The 17,387-nt window shown below is 29.3% G+C and overlaps 1 protein-coding gene across 1 annotated transcript; it reads right to left on the bottom strand.

Annotated features, from left to right (window-relative positions):
- Positions 1–12,367: 12,367 nt before the first annotated feature.
- On the bottom strand, positions 12,368–14,412 carry LOC137808675 (protein TORNADO 2-like). The gene is made up of 2 exons (XM_068609919.1): positions 13,576–14,412; positions 12,368–12,872 (listed from the first exon to the last, which is right to left on the bottom strand). The coding sequence occupies exons 1-2, from the start codon at positions 14,071–14,073 to the stop codon at positions 12,561–12,563; spliced, it is 810 nt and encodes a 269-aa protein (XP_068466020.1). The 5' UTR covers positions 14,074–14,412; the 3' UTR covers positions 12,368–12,560.
- Positions 14,413–17,387: the final 2,975 nt, after the last annotated feature.

The following is a 17,387-nucleotide window of genomic DNA, read 5'->3' as shown; positions in this document are numbered from 1 at the left end:
TTGTTTACTGATTTGGTTTCACCTATAAGATCTAAGTTCGTCATAGCACATATATGCATAGTTACCCTCGTTCCCTGTAATGGAAACTTGCTACTCTGCTGCAAAATTCAGATGCTTAATGTTTTATAGCATTTTTCATTGTTGAACTTCAATTACTACTATACAACAAAACTGGGAATAGATAGGAATGCTTCAATTGGGGAATTGCTACCTTAATTTTTAAGTTTTTTTTTTTTTAATTTTTTGTTCTTTAAATAGTTTAAATAATGTTAAAAAATGAATAGTTCAGAAGAATAAAAATAGACATTGTAAAATTAGACGAAAAAGATAAATTTGAAAACTCATAATACTAAATCTTAGATATGTTTAAGGATACGGACACATTTTACCCATATTTTCTTAATTTTATAACATTTTTTTACAATGAAATTAAGGATTTTTTAAATGTTTATTGAAAAACAGAAAACTTGTGCTACCGATAGGTAAACTATTTATCTCTTCATTTCATTCTATATTTAACAAGTGTTTATTTATGTTTTAACACTTACAAGTTTCAGATCACTTAAAAATTTATATTAATAATCATTTTTATGTATCTTCTTCTCTTAATCTACACCTCATTTATTATTTATATAGTGAAAAAATTCTAACAATAAAATTGTTACAAAAACATGATGATTAACTCTAATAATCTTATTACTTTAATTAACTTGACATTGGAAGAAATAGTAAAATATGAGCAATTAATGGTGTGCTTAGAACAGGAATTAAAAGTAAAATGATGGAAGAAATATTCCTTCATCATTGTGGCTGTGCCCAAAAAAAGAACCTGCAAATAATGAAAATGCAAGTATTCATATCTAAGTGGCATATGCTAAGAATAATCTCCACTCCAATTATTTATTTCTTTTTTCTACCAAGTATGTGTTGGCAGCCTTGTAGGAGCACATTATTAGAGTGAAAAAGTAGTGGGTTGATGGATACTTGTATATCTCACAACCCACCTTCTACACTTCCTACTACTATTAGGATCATAATCTAACCCTTTCTCTTTTTTCTTTCCTTTAGAAAGAAAAATACTTTGAGAGTATGACATGGAATTGCATTTCTCTATATTATGGTGTGCTTGTCAAATATGCACCCTTGGTTAAAAGATAGAGACACAATATTTTGATGAAAGAAAATGGGTCCTACTCCTTTATCAAGTTGCTTAAGCCACGGTGTTATTGAAGTTTGAAGTAAGCAGATTCAGTTTTGAGTGGGTATTTGTTTGTAGGTGAGAAAATTTGATTAATAAATGTGTTTGTGAGTTTCTGATTGTATTAGGAGATGTTTTGTTTGTATTATTTTGATTAAAGATTGGTTATAAGGACCCTGATACTGTAGATGCTGATTTCTTTTGATGTGGCTTACCATTCCTTTCAATCTTGAAGATTGATTTAACGGTTTGTAAATTCTGAAGAATATCTGTAAGTACGATATTGAGTAGGTTGACCTTGACCACTTTCTTATTATTCTAAAGTATCTCATTTTATTCTTTACTTATTAAAAAAAACTAAGTCTTAAAATAAGAAGATGGTGATGATGGTGGATAAAGCAAAAGAAAGCCTCTTTCATGCCCACACCATTATTCTATACAACACACTTGATCATCCTTGTGTGGGTCCCTACTTCTGTGTTTTCTAGCCATGATTGGTTGTTCTTGTTTCAGGTTGCCAACAACACTCACTTTACTATATACATATTACTCTGCGTACATATTTGAAAATCCTCTGTGTAGTCATTTTCCATGACTCCTTTGAGACATTTTATATGGTTTTATACCACCCTTTGATTGCAAAATTTCTATGAACTTCTCCACTGATTAATTAAAAGCAATTAACAAGAGCCAAAATTAATATTCTATAACCCAGATGCTTATTGTAAACATCAGCATGATGTAGACGCTTAATTGAGTGTTTCATTATTCATAATGATAGACCCCCCATGTATTATTCTATAGTTAGGTTCTATTTTCTTCCTTCTTTAGTTTAATTCGATCCACAACTTGGCTAATGTGTATAAGTTACACATATTATATTATTGAGTTAGTTAATGTATATGAATTATTTATATTATTACTCAAATGTCATGTAACATTATACTAGTCTTTTAAGATAGGAGTGTACTATACTATTTTCTCTATATGTTAAATTTTTTATATTTTAGTATTTATGTATAGTTTTTGTTAACATATGAGTTTTGATTTAGTATTCCGTATTTTTATAATTTTTTTTAGGTGATGACGAATGATTGTTGTTACTTAAGGTGTCAGTTTAACTAAGATCTTAAGTTGCATAGTGATACCTAACAAAAAAAAGCTCTTATTTAAAAAAAATTAACACCCAATATTTGTTTTGCTTCTTGTTATACATGAGATCAAATTTTAGTTGAATAGTGATTATTACTTTAAAATTAAAATAAAAGTTAAATTTGGATTTGTGGAATTCATAAATATAATACTTAAATGTTTTATTGAGATTGAATGTAATGTGTGATTCACTTATATAATTTATTAGTATGAAGCCAATGAATGAGTCTCACGGTATTCGATAGATATGTTGCATTAAAAGTTTTTTTAAAGTGTATCCATATATAGAGAGATCGAGAATCTTAGCATAAACATAGAAGTATGATAACATGTTTTGTTTGAGGGAGCTAGAAGAGGAGTTCAAAGATAAAATCTCTTTAAGAAAAAAATACTTACAATGTGGAAATCACTTGAACTTTAATAAAGTCTCAGATTAAATTAAAAATATAATAAATTGAAGAATATAGAAGTAAGTAAAATGAATAAATATCTTAATTGATTTTTGTTTTGGTGAAAATAATTTATTTATTATTTGCAATGAAAGAAGTAGTGAAAAGAAGTTTAGGATGGATAAAGAAAGAAAAGGTAGTGTGTAGAGAGAGGTGGACCTTGGAGTTTATACTGAACTGGATAAGAAGGTAAGTAACTATCAGAATTTGCTTGGTCCAAGAACTGCTTTGGTGGGACTCTCAGACACATTGGCCCCAAAACAAAAAATCATTCAAGAAAATTCGAACACGCAACCCAAGCTATACTTCAACTGATTGGTGTTGTTTATGCAACTTTTCGATATTCGAGATCTATTAGAAATAATTTGTTGTTGTTAGATCATAGACCTGGTCCGATGTTTGGTCATTTATGAGTCGTTTTCCGATTTGTGTATCTAACATTATGAAGGAGCACAAGTCAAGAGATCACAATCAATCAGACTTAATCATCCTTAATGACTCAATTAAGACAGAATCATGACTAAAGGTGAAGAGGTTATAATTTAGTCTATATATACCTGATAATACTCTACAGAAAAAGATCATCTAAACATCTAATAAACAACACAGGGAGTACTCTCAACTCCTATTTCATATTATACTCATTATATTTATGCTCTTACTGACTTGAGCGTCAGAGTGTCATTGCAGGAGGAACCCCTCTTGTTTCCAGAAGGTCTTGCTCATCCAAATTCCGACCGACCTTAAGTTGGCTAGAACAGTTGGAAATTACACATCAATTAGAAATAATTTGTTGAAAATTATACATCGATTTGAGATAACTTGTTAGAGATTCCGCATAAATTAAAAATAATTTATTGAACAATGATTAAAGATAAAAACATTTTATAATATATATAAGTAGATGTAAACTTCATCTTATAAACTGATTTTATGAAATTAAATTAAATTTACAATTTATTTTTTCATATTTAAAAAAAAATAAATATTTAAATTGTCGTTAATCTATGTGTGAAATTATTAAATATAACAAGATAAATAATTAATTTAAAAGTTGGAAAAATATTTCTGTAATGACCAACTTTGGAGAGAAGGGAACGACAAATTTCATGGAGAGGTTTTATATACTAATAATAAAAATGCTGTGTTTTAAATATGTTTTTTTTTTGGCGTATATTCATTTTTTCATTTTTTGGAGTTATGTTTTATCGTTATAACTCTTGTAAGGTACAAAAATTTATGTTTTCTTGTTCTGAAACAAAAATACAAAAATAGCTCCATCGCATGTTGTCACTACAAAAATAGTTACGCAGCAGCAACGTTGGATGAAGTCACGTTTTTCAGTAATAGAAAATGATAAAAGAAAAAGTTAGTCTGGAACTATATTGAAAAAATAATTTTAATTAAGTATGTTAATTAATTATTATGTAGAAGAAAGAAAAAATGATATAGTAATGATATGTGATATAAATGGCAAAGTAAGGAATGAATTGCATGTGATTTGTAAGATGAAAAAGGGTTGCCTGGTACTTATTCTGTACCCCACGCTCACGCTATGTTGCGGAACGCATTAGAACTGAATATAGTGCTGATTGCAGTTTGCATACATGAAAATATTTGTTTTTTATTAGAGACTAAAATTTTTATAATATTTATATAAATAGATGCAAATTTTATTAAATTTTTATCCGACCATTCATAATATATTGTCTCATACATAAATTGTTGTTTTTGATATAAGTGTAAACTTCAAATTATAAATTAATTTTATAAGATTGAGTTAAAATTTTTTCCTTTTCTAATCATAAAAACAAAGATGATGAATATTTCAATAGTAAAAAAAAAATTTGCTTTTTAGAATCTTTAGTGGCAATAGGTTAGAATCAGATATACACAATCTGATCTTCTAATTGGGTTGAATAAAAATATTTAATTTTTAATAGCTGTCAATAGAATAAATGTAACAAATGTTGATGTTGATGTTGAGTTGGAGGATAAGTACAAAAAGAGTAAAACAAAATGAATACAGAATCAATCTAAGCCAGCATTAAAAAAGTTTATAATTTTCTCCCTCTCCATTTTCTTTTAATCTGCAAAAATGAATATAAGTCTTGGTGGTATGTTAATGTAAACTTTACCCATAAATATTGGGTAGGCAAAGATTCTTATGTATGAATGAAAAAACTAAAGAGAAGTTTTGAATGATACTATTAAACATCTCAGGTCATTTTTATTGTTTTTAAGTCAATTTCATTATATTTTCTTACAAAAAAAAGACATGGATATGATCAACTTTAGAAAGAAAATCTATACAAAATATGGTTAAAGATTAGCATAGCAAATTATTCTGTACCAATATCTGGCTAATGCTTGAAAGCATAAAGTACACCGTTAAAAAGTCATCGATGTTATAATTACAAATAGTGTTATTTATTTTTGTCCACGCTTATATGAAATATTTATGTCCATATTTCTATGATAATAAAAGTAAATGAATTCAATTAAAAAATTTATATACCAATTGGTACAATAAAATATAGTTACTAAAAACATAAAAGTAATAAAGTTGTAATAAATATGTATAGAAAAATAATTATAATTTTTTTTAATTCTTATTAATTTTTATAATTATAGAATAAAAAAACTCTCAATTTTTATTTATTGGATCATTAGACCATTTTAATTCATTATTTTTTTTTTTGCAATACTTGGTTCCCACGGTACTTGTCTTGCACGCATAACTCTCTGTGGGGGAACACTACTTCCTTTATTCCGATAACGTTGCTCTTGTTTCTATGTGAGTAGAGATCTTGTTTCTCTCCTCCACAAAACACATATCACTCTTTTAAAAATAAGATTTTTTTTTATATCAAATAATGTAATTTTATTTAATATTTTTTAAAATGAATAAAAAAATGTTTTGAAATTGGACTATTGGCTAGGCCGAAAGACCGAGAGAATGTGATGAAATAAGGAAATACGGTATGAAAGCTCAAATAAATAGGTCCAAAACAGTTATAGTATATTTCATAATTGTAAGGTGTAAAAAGTAAAAGTCCAATTAAGTCAGAAACCCAACAAGTGAGTGTTATAAATAGGCGATCTGCCTAAGAGGTATGTAGAGTGATTTTTATTTGATAATCAAATATCATTCTAACTTTATCATCGAAACCTCTTGTAGGTACACACCCGCCCGAGAGTTAACCTAGAGCCCAAAAGTCGAAAGTTGAACCTGACCAAGCTTAACAAGTGAGAACCCATATCCTTTACCCAAAATTCAACCCAAATCCAAATTAGTGGACATTGTAGCCGAAAGTCCAAGTCAATATCAAGAGATTGAGAAGCCGAGAAGACGAAAGAAAAATGAGTTAATTGTTTCTAGATCCTGAAAAAACATTTTGACATATATGTAAAATATGATTTTAGTAAAAATTAATAAATATCGTATTTATCAGATACAACTTCAGTTTAATATAAAAATTAAAATTATGCATAATAACAATTATGACTTGTTGAATTTTTAAAATATATTTTTATTTTAAAAGATATCAAATGAAATTATAGTGTTTGTGAAAAACAAAAACCCATTTTTTGTCTACAAAATATCGGTATATATGAAAGGACAAGTTTTTCTTATACTTTGAAGCTTTGAAATAAATTCTTGAGAATATTATTTGGGTTAACAGCCACACATTTGGATTTTATGTTGGAAATTATAATAATTTGGCGGCACAGGAATTTAATATGATAATCTGGGTATAAAAAAGGTAGGGAGTAGAACACAAAAAAATTATAGGAAAAGCTATATTATTGGCAGTGAGAATTTGTTGGCATATATAGGGAAATTGATGATGACATCGCCTCAACAAGTTGCTAATTTAACAATTCACAACGCATGACTCAATTTATATATAGTACACTCATTAGTGTACCACTTTCTCTATCCTTTCTTCTTCCATTTCGACTTTCATCTATAAGGATAACACACTTCGCCAAATACACCTTTGTTTTCAAGTATACGACTCACCAATCAACCAAACAAAAGTATGGTTGCTCTAGTATATAAGGATGAAGCAAAGCCCCCATAACATTCTTGTCCCTAAGTTTCAACATTCTCTCATTGTAGTAAAATAGACTTTAAAACGAACAAAAATAGATTTCTGAGAGGTAAGTAATCATTGTCCATAAGGATCTATTCGCAGTGTATTGCGCAAGTTCCTCAGGATACAACAGAAACTTCGTGAAGATTTTCGATGATCAAAACTAGCAAGTTACTCTTAAAAGAGTAATACCCAATAGAACCCAGAAATATAATAATAGTAAATGATGAGAGAGAAAGAGAAAAAGTGAAAAGGTAATAGGAAGAAGTGATATGGTAGAAGGAAGAGGCAATAAAGATGTGTTTTTGAAGAGGATGGAACCTCCTTTTTATAGAGGGAGAGGAATCAAAGATTTTTTTTATCTCCATAACTGATTTTCATTTGTTGTTGCACCTTCAGAAATGAATTTATTTTGTTGTTGCACGTTCATAACCGCATTTGACACATTTTCTTCAATCAACGCTCTCCAAAAGCTTCCGCAAGACTAGGCACCGTGGTTTCAAAAATCGCTTTTCTGTTTCTTTGCAATATCTACTTTCTATTCTACAACAATTACGACCACAAACATCTGGTGACCTGATCGGTTCAACAAACTTTTGTTATGATATATTCTAATAACTACGATATCATATTAAGAATAAGTGAACTTTAAGTCTACCTTAATCTCATAAAACTAACTTATAAAATAAAGTTTATACTTATATTATAAAATGTATTTATTTATATTTGATGTGAAATCTCTTATTAAAAATGTTTGTGGTACACAAAAACAAGCAAATGAGAGGGAATGAGATGTATTTGGAAGTTGAAGATGACCTCTAAGGGAATGGGAGAGAGGCATTTTGAAGTGATTAGTTAATGGATGGGATGAGGAGATAGGCACAATTATTCTAATCCAGTTAACGTAACGTAAGAGAAGAAGGAAAGTGTGGGGTATGTGTAGGAGTCAACTCTCTTGAATATGAATGAATGATTTGTTTTTGTTGGTTTGTTAAGATAGTTGTGTGAAGTCCCTTCCCAGGGGCCACGCCACTAAGATTCCAATCATCATCCACTTTTAGGGTTTAGGGCTGTCACCCTACCACACGTCCTACAATTTCCACTTCATCCATGTCATTCATGGGACAAGTACAACAATATTGACTCAACCCACCCACACATATTTTACGCCTATCCCTCAAAGCAGACACTTACCAAAACACACTTCACCAAAGAGCACTTCATTTTTGTTTTGGTGTCTTAAAGTTTAGGGAGTGTCCCACATTAATTGGTTTCCCACTCTTGAATTGACTATGGGATTGGTAGCAGTCCTAATTCCTATTGAACCTAAACTTTCTGGGGCCACCACAATCTCACACACTTACGCGTGAAATAGGAAAGGGTCTGATCCCTTGCACCTTATAGAAATGACTTCTATCTGATTTCCATGTTAAGTTGTGTGTATCTGAAATGAGTCTAATTATTTAGATCCGTTTGGTCAATAGAAAATGTGTTACAAAATTTAATTAGTCTCGTCTGATCCATAAAAAATTATATTATGTATTTTATAAAATTAATTTCAGTAGAATAATTCAGTCTAAATTTTATTTGAATATTAACTTTTTATTAGTATTAAGAAATTAAACTTTTAAAATAAATTAACAATTTCAACACTATTTTTTTAATGTTAAATCTTAAAAAATTACATAATAAAAACTTAAAACAATTTTTTTTTTATTTTAAAAAAAAGGACATTAATTGGGCAATGTGGTAGGTAATTTCATATAAGGCCACTAAAATGGAGGGTACCAACTGATTTGGTAGGCCTAGTTTTCAGTTAAATAAAGTGGGCTGGGCTTGGACAAAAAGATATTATGGGCCCATGGCCAGCTATAACAGGTTGTCAAAAATGACTAGTCTCTAAATCTATCAGAATTGATATGAACCAAACAAGGTTTCCCTCAAAACCGATTTTGTCTTATTGTTTAAAGTTCAACAAATATGAACTGTCATTAAAGCTACCAAAACCAGTACCAACCCAACTCCTAACCTTGCTTAAGACAAAATAATATGGATATAATGTTCTGGAATGGTTCAAAATTACACATTTAATCACAAATAACATTAATTTTGTTATACACACTATAACAAAATCATCAAATTACAATTAATTTTAAAAACTAAAATAATTAATTATTATTAAACTAAATTAAAGATCACTTCAGAAATTAAACAAGTTATTATATCTAAAATAGTTTTTATTATTAATAAAAATTTGTAAATTTTAAATTAGTCTCTACAACCATGGTAATTAATTTAGATATCAATTTAGAAATCATTTATAAATTTTTATTAATAATAAAAATCACTTAATATTAGGGGTGGCAAAGCGGGTCAGCCCGCCCCGCATTGGCCCGTCCCGCAAAGTTATTGCGGACTAGAATTCTCGACCCGCCCCAGAGCTGGCCTGCGAGTTTGCGGACCGACCCACGTTCTTTTTTTTTTAAAACAAATTAAATATTTTTTTTTACATTTTGTTCTTAACAAATTGTTAAATTAAACCTATATATTTGTTATTATCAAACCTAAAACTTCCCTTTCAAACATAGTCAAACATCAAAACATTAAACATTAAGATAAATATCAAATATCATTATTCTTCCACTTCCAAAACATTAAAAATACCTAATTCCAAAACATTATTGACGCGATTGTGTTGTGTTTCTTTCTTTTAAATTTTGTGAAAACCTAATTACATTGTCCTGTTGCTGCTAAGTGCCAAATTTTTTTTCTTGCGGATTAGCAGGCCAGCCCGTCCCGCCCTGCTGCTGGCCCGCGTAGGCTGCGAGCTAATACGGGGCGGGCTAATGCGGGTTAGCGGGGTGAAAAGGTCAGCCCGTCCCGCTTTGCCATCCCTACTTAATATATAAATAATTTTTTAATCTCAAAAATAATATATAATTTAATTAATATAATAACTAATTATTTTTCTCTCTAATTTTAGTTGTTATTTAATGAATTTCTTGATGGTTTATGGTTAACTATTATTTGACATTTCAACAACCCTATAATTAACATTATTAGTTAGTTATGAGATAAAATTATCATTACATAAGATACTATAAACTTCTTAGAAATATTTGATTCGATCACAATCATTTGTTTTTATTCACTTAACCGAATAAATGTTTCGTTCAATCGCAATAATTATTTTTAGTTACTTAAGCAAATTTAATGATATTCATATACAACTAACCAGTGATAATTTTATGGTATTGCTAATCTACTGTAAAATAAAATTAACTACAACTAAATATTTTAATTATTTCATGATTGTATTAATCATATGTTGATAATTATAAAACTATTCTAACTAAAAAATTTCACGGATTATTTTAGGACATTTTACATCATTTAAATACATATAACACTATTAAAAAAAATATTAAATAATAATTAAAATTAAAATTAAAAATAATTAATTACTATATTGATTAAATTAGATACTATTTTAGATATTAAAAATTTATTAGTAATAAAAACTAATTAACTACCAATAATTTTTTAGTATCTAAAATAGTATTTAATTTAATTAATACAGAAAGTAATTATTTTTTTTGTCTCCAATTTTTATTTAATGATGTAGGAAAAATCTCATGGGTGCATGCAAGTATAAGTTAACAACATTTTTTGTTTATTTTTCTAATACCAAGTACCCTTCCACATTTATCATCCATAAACATAAATCCCTTTTGAGTATTGAGATTTTAGGTGGATATGGATTCTTTATACTTCAAATCTTGATCTATTACTCAATTATATAAATTCATCCTAAATAATTAGGGTTCCATTTCATATCTATGTAACCAAATGTACAACTAATTGAACCATGAGATAAAAAAAATGGAAAAAAAAAAATCTCTAATTAATATAATATGACATATTACAAACATATTGACAAAAACCAACACGATTTTCAATCTTCCATTTAATATTCAACAATGTATTAATAAGACTATTATATATATTTTCTCCACTCAAATAACATCAATACAATGTCTTATAAAAAAATGACAAAATTTGGAAGGTCAAACATTGACCTCTTCTTCCATATATTTTTATCATGTAACTTTTTTTTTAAGGACAATCTTAAATAGCTTGGTCTACTCTATTAGGCTTTGTTTGGATTGAGGAGGGGATTTGTGAGGAGGGGAGGGAGTGGATTTGTGAGGATTGGAGAGGATATGTGAGGTTGTTTGGATTGAGGGATGATAGAGTGGATTTGTGAGGATGGTTTATTGTAAGTTTACAAAATTGTCATTCTTATTAAAAAAAATATTTAAATAATGAATTATGATTTTATTTTTTTAGATTTAAATTAATTAAATATTTTTAATGTATAATATTCATAATTATTTATATTTTTAATAAAAAATTAAAAAATATAATATAGAATATTTTGGTGTTAAATTGAAATAAATTTATTAAATACATTAAAATTTATGAAAATAATATTCATTTGTTAATTTATATAACTATATATATTGTTGATATTATAATTTTATTTTATTATTTTATTATTTATAATTATATGTTGTTATTAATAGTATAATTAAATATTTTTGAAATTATAAATAATAAATAAATTTATGTAATATTTAATTTTATATATTAAAATAAAATGCATGCACAAGGGTATTTTGCTAAAATGCATTAATCCTACTAAATTCCCACAAATCTCTTCATTTTGTGAAGAATGAAAAAAACCTCCACCCTCTCCCCCATCCTCTCCCCCACTCTCAAAACCATGGAAACAAACACAAAAAACACCCCCTCCCTCCTCCCCCCTCCCTCCTCCCACTTGGAAGCAAACACACCCTTAGTGATACCCTTACCTACGTTGTTAGGGCTGCTTCTTCCTGCACCTCCATACCTTCTTCTCTCACCTCCATAGATTTTCGTATTTTCAAAAATGCCCCTCTAGAATATTCCGGATTACATAATCCATAAGTCGTTTTTTAAATTTGTAATTAACTTCCGAATTATATAATTCAGAAGTCTTTTTTCATATGTATGATTACTTTTCGGATTACATAATCCGAAAGTTTTTCTTAACTTCCGGATTATGTAATCCGGAAGTTTTTTTTCAAATGTGTTTCCAGATTACATAATCCAGAAGTTATTCTATGGGAGTGGCACAAGAAGGATAAAAATGTATTTTCATGTTGTGTATGGAGGTGTCAGAAGAAGATATGGAGGTGCAGGAAGAAACAGTCCGTTGTTAGCTTCTATTTAGAGGACTTAGCCCACACTACTAACTACATGCCGACACAAAAGAATTAGCATCCAACTTTGGAACACACACCCTCTATGGATGCTATTTTTGGATTGTCCCTTTTTTCATTTTTATGTCTATCTTTAATCCACTAAATCTTTAACCCACTCTAAATATAATTTTTCTTGTAGTGTATCTTCAAAATACTCAAAAGTTAAATAGAAAAGAAAAAAATCTTCTCAAATAGATGATTAAAGGAAATAACACAAATTCATATGGTTTCTCTTTAATAAAAAAATTCAATAACTAAGAGAACACAAAATGAGTTTCCACCACCGGCAGCATTGAGTGTTCATTATCTAACACTAGCAGTCCCTCAAAGTATAAAACATATTCGATGTTCTGAATCAAGAGTAACCTTGCTTGTATTTGCTAAAGAGCTCATCCGTTTTGGTATTCCTAAAGGCAAAGCACCCTACCAAATACACTGCAATTAAAGCAACAAGGGTAACTATCAATATCACATTGGCCCTTCTCCACTCCACCCTAAGGGTTGCCAATAAACCAGCTTTGCATGAGTCACAGTTGTAGCAAAGTTGTGCTTGGTCGTTGCTCCACTTCATGCAATCCATGTCTTCTGCCGTGTTAATGGGGCTAATCCAATACGTTGGGTTCACAAACGTGTAACCACATTTTGTTGGGGGCTTGCAGCACCCTGACTGCATCACATGAAAATTCAAAAGGAATAACATTTGAGGGGGCAAAAGCTGAATTAACCTTTCTCTTCTTTTTGTTCTTATCAGAAGCCAGATATCTCAAATGATGGTTACTTGCACAACAAGCTATATAGTTGCTGAGGCTAAGAACAGGTATTGCTGCTCCCAGACAAGTTAGTTGACAGATAAAGTTTTTTTAGATTTTGAAGAAATCAAGTTTAATTTTGAGTGGTTTTGTGGGTTTTGGTTGTAGGGGAGAGAATTTGCTTTGTAAATGTGTTTGTGGGCTTTTGATTGTATTAGAGGATGTATTGTGTGTATTGTTTTAACTAAATACTGGTTATAAGGATCTCTTATGTACATGCTGATTTCTTTTAATGTGACTTATCACTTTTTTTCATTTGAGGACTAATTTGGTGATTTGTAAAGTTTGAAAAATGTCTATATATTAACTTTGGTAACTTTTTTATAAGGATCGAAACACTTCTGAAGAGTCTGTATAAGAGTTAAAACATTCTTGAAGTGTATCATTTTATTTTATTTTGCTGATAAAAAAATTTGCACAACATGCTTTGCTTGGTGAAGAAGATTGTGTTTTAAGGGAACAAAAAAGTTTAGTATTAATAACTAAATTAACTAGTTGTTTACTCGCAATGATGTTATTAGAAAATCAGAGTGTAATTAGGAAGTGAAGAAATTGAGTTACCTCAATGGGGGTTAGGTGTGCATTAAAGAAGTCCTGTGGCGTTCGGTACCGTTGATCCAACTCAGCACATATATTTGATGACATAAGACACCGTCTAACGTTGTCCCATCTGTTGGAGCTTCTTACTCTTCGACGAAGCCAAAGTGAGAAATCATCGATACGATATTCCAAGTAGGAGCGATTTGGTTCAATGTTCCCATGGCCTCTAAGGGTCACAGCATAGGTGAAAACCACCAAGCTAACAAGCAACACAATAAGCACAAACATGGCAACCAGGTAGAACACCAGAAGCGAAGGCATTCTCCAAAAGGCTCCTACACACCCTGCTATAGCCACTACCAGTATCAGAACCCCCAAGATTATCACAGGCCATTGCAGAACTTTGACACACGAATCTGCTGGCTCTGTTGTTAGCCAGATCCCTGCAGCAATGATTGGAATTGAGAGAAGCAGTGCAACGAAGTTGATGGCTCCTATCACATTGTTGCTGAGTGCCATTATGGTTTGATTAATTACAAGGAGAATAGATAGGTTTTAGATAGCAATATAGAGGAGTCGTGGTTCCTAATTAACCCCACGTGAATTTGTTCCTTACCTTGGATACTTAAAAGCTTCTTTAGCAAAGTTTTATAGCATTTTAATAATTAGGGTTTTCATGTTCTAGGAGCACTTTTTGGAAAGGAATAGCTTGTGTATTAGTGCAAAGGGAGGAGAAAGTAGAAAGGCATGAGAGCAATGTGGGTCTTTGGAGAAATCACAAGAAAGAATCTAGTCCTCCTCATCGTGCCTTTGCAGTGGGGTTGTAGCTATTCTATCACTAATGATATTAATATTTTATTTCAACTTCTCTCCTTACATTATGATATCATTATCATTGTTTAAACTTATGATGCTACTTGTAAATTTTTCACAGCCCCTCTTTTTTAGGTTAGACCAATGTTGAATTCACTTTCTCATATATCCTTTTCTTCTTCACAAATTGTGGTTCTAAAGAGTTTCTTCACAAATTGTGGTTCTAAAGAGTGATGCATTGTAGTAAAGTGTTGAATTCTTTTTATAAGTTAATTTTATGAAGTTGAATTAAAATACACTTCTTACTATGATATTATAATTATTTTAATTTTTTAATAATTGTTTGTTAATCTTATATGTCGTTATCGACCACCATAATATATAGTTTCACTTTGAGTTAGGTTTTAATTTCATAATTAAAAATCATTTTTTCATTCTAAATTACACGATTCTTAATTTTATTTTTTTTAAAAAAATACTTTTTAAATTATACCATTCAAAATTTATTTTTGACTTTCAAATTGCATTCGAAAATATTTTTTGCCTTTAAATTACACTATTTGGAATTGTGCAATCTAGAAACAAATTGATTTCTAGATTGTACAATACAGATAGCAAAATGGAATTTTTTATGTTTATGGGATGAAAAAAAAGTATGGAAGTGGAAATCCTTTCATCATTTTTACCCTTCTTAAGTTCAACTGGGCTAGAAAAAGTTTCTATTCGAACCACGTAGAAATATAGATTTTATTTCTCACCCGTCACCTCCAAAACATAGATTTTGCATTTTGGGCTAGCAAGGCCCAAATCTAGGTTTATGATCTTTAGCCCGTCCCAAGAAGCTTGAAATGCACATTGTAAACAAAACTAGACAAGTTTATTTCAAAAAAATAGTTATTGTTTAATTTTTATTTAATAGAAATAAAAAATTCTTAAAATAAAATTCTATGTTCTTATAAGTTAGAATTCATCATCACACGTAATGTGAGATGGTGGTGGCAAAAGTTGGTGACGACAAGTGATATATAGTGTTGGGTCGTCGAAAGGTGGTGCTACAAGGTTCTCCAACTACGGTAATAGTATCAAAACAGAGGATTTTAAGTATATTTTACATCAATCCAATTAATAACAAATGTAGAATATAATATATTTCATCTCATTTTAAATTAATATAATATGTCAAATTTTATTTTAAAAATATTACGAATTGATTTTTCATTACAGTTAATTTATTTTTCAAAGTATGCATGAGTTATATTTTTATACCTATGGTCTTTACTCACTCATCTATTTTTTTTTTCTTGCTATAAAGATACCCGATATTTTTATACCTATGGTCTTTACTCACTCATCTATTTTTTTTTTCTTGCTATAAAGATACCCGAACAGATATTGTATGTAGATAAAATGGACCTAGATAATACATAAAACTAGTTGTACAATTGTTATGTGTCGGTTACCTATTCATTTCTCTTTTTAAATTTTTTCTTTTAATTGTTGGTGTTCGATCCAAATTGACTTGAAAAAAGTGTTTCGACAATCAAGTAAGTGTTCTGTATAAAAGTGTATTATAAAAGTTGATTAAAGTATATCTTAATAAAGTGTTTATTTATAATGTTTAGTCATGAGTACTCATTATGATGAATTGAATAATCAAATATCAAGTACTAACTGATTTTGTTGGAGATCCTCATCAAGTACTAACACATTGACTAAAAATTAGGATATTTCATTGTATATAAGTGAGTGTAAACCTCATCTCATAAGCTGATTTTATGAAATTGAGTTAGTTTTAAAATTCAGATTTATAACATAATTCTAAATTTATAGAAAAATATATTGATAAATTGATATATTAATATATTGATATCACTTAAATTTATTAGTAGAAAGTAATTATTGAAAAGTTTTCATAATTATGATTACTCTCATTCAAGCTCTGTCACCGAAACCGAATAACCTAATAACCTGTCCGTACCGATACATACAGATCCAGAAAAAAGGAAAGAAGGAGCTAATAATGGACATGAAACTAAGGATCTCCTTTTAAGTTGATCTGTCAAATACTCAAAAAGGGCTCATTTCAAGAATTTCTTGGTTTTTGTGCCTATCATTCTGCTGCTCCTTTCGTTTGTAACGACGGCTGCTTATGGTATCAGACACATTCTTAACAAACTAACACTTCAAAACTGTATCTATCTGTCTATATATATATATAACAGTAAGATCATAGATGTCTGTCTATCAGCTAGTGATGCCACCCATGAAATGAGGTTGAAAAAGCAGAAAATAGGGTCCCTTGGTTGGTTAAGTGCTTCTTGAAAAGTGACAATTATAATTGACCACAACCTTTAAAACGGACCATAATTTTAGCCTCTTTTTTTTCTTACTGCACCTTTATTCCGTCATGAATATGTGCAACATATATCATGATGTCAAATGAAGCAGCGATATAATTAGGTTACCAAATGAGTAAAGGATTTGTTGTCGTGTAACACAAGGTTTGGTTTATTATCTATGATAGGGTACCCTTCAAGGACTTATATATTTTAATATTGGAATATTTCCTTACAAAAGAAGTTAATCACAAGTTATGGAGAGAAAAATATTTACTAAGGAAAAAAAATATACACATGCAAAACATAGTAGTAAATATGTTACGATTCACTGTACGAATCATACAATACGATACGGGGTTCCAGATGTATGCGATACAAATTGTCATAACACTACAAGAAAATCATGAAATAAAAATGATTTTTTAGAGATCAAAATAATTAGTTGCAATAGTAACTAAATTAGAAACAATTTTAAAAACTAAAAAAAAAATTGGTTTTTAAACTAGTTTCTATTATTGTTAAATAGTTTCTAAATTAGTATCTAATTAACAACCAAAGTTTTAACTACTAATTATTTAGTTTCTAAATTTGGTCTCTAAAACCTTGGTTGCTAATTAGATACCAATTTATAAACTATTTAACAATAAGATAAACTAATTTAAAAGCCAATTTTTTTTTAGT

Source organism: Phaseolus vulgaris, chromosome 3 (assembly GCF_000499845.2).
Source record: "Phaseolus vulgaris cultivar G19833 chromosome 3, P. vulgaris v2.0, whole genome shotgun sequence".
NCBI classification, from domain to species: Eukaryota; Viridiplantae; Streptophyta; class Magnoliopsida; order Fabales; family Fabaceae; genus Phaseolus; species Phaseolus vulgaris.
This window is presented reverse-complemented; position numbering and strand designations above follow the sequence as displayed.

Excerpts from the sequence above, each read along its gene's own strand:
- LOC137808675 (XM_068609919.1), bottom strand. The coding sequence starts at position 14,073 with ATGGCACTCAGCAACAATGTGATAGGAGCCATCAACTTCGTTGCACTG. Across the intron at positions 12,873-13,575 it reads CACACCTAACCCCCATTGAG|TCAGGGTGCTGCAAGCCCCC; the intron begins GTAACTCAATTT and ends CATGTGATGCAG.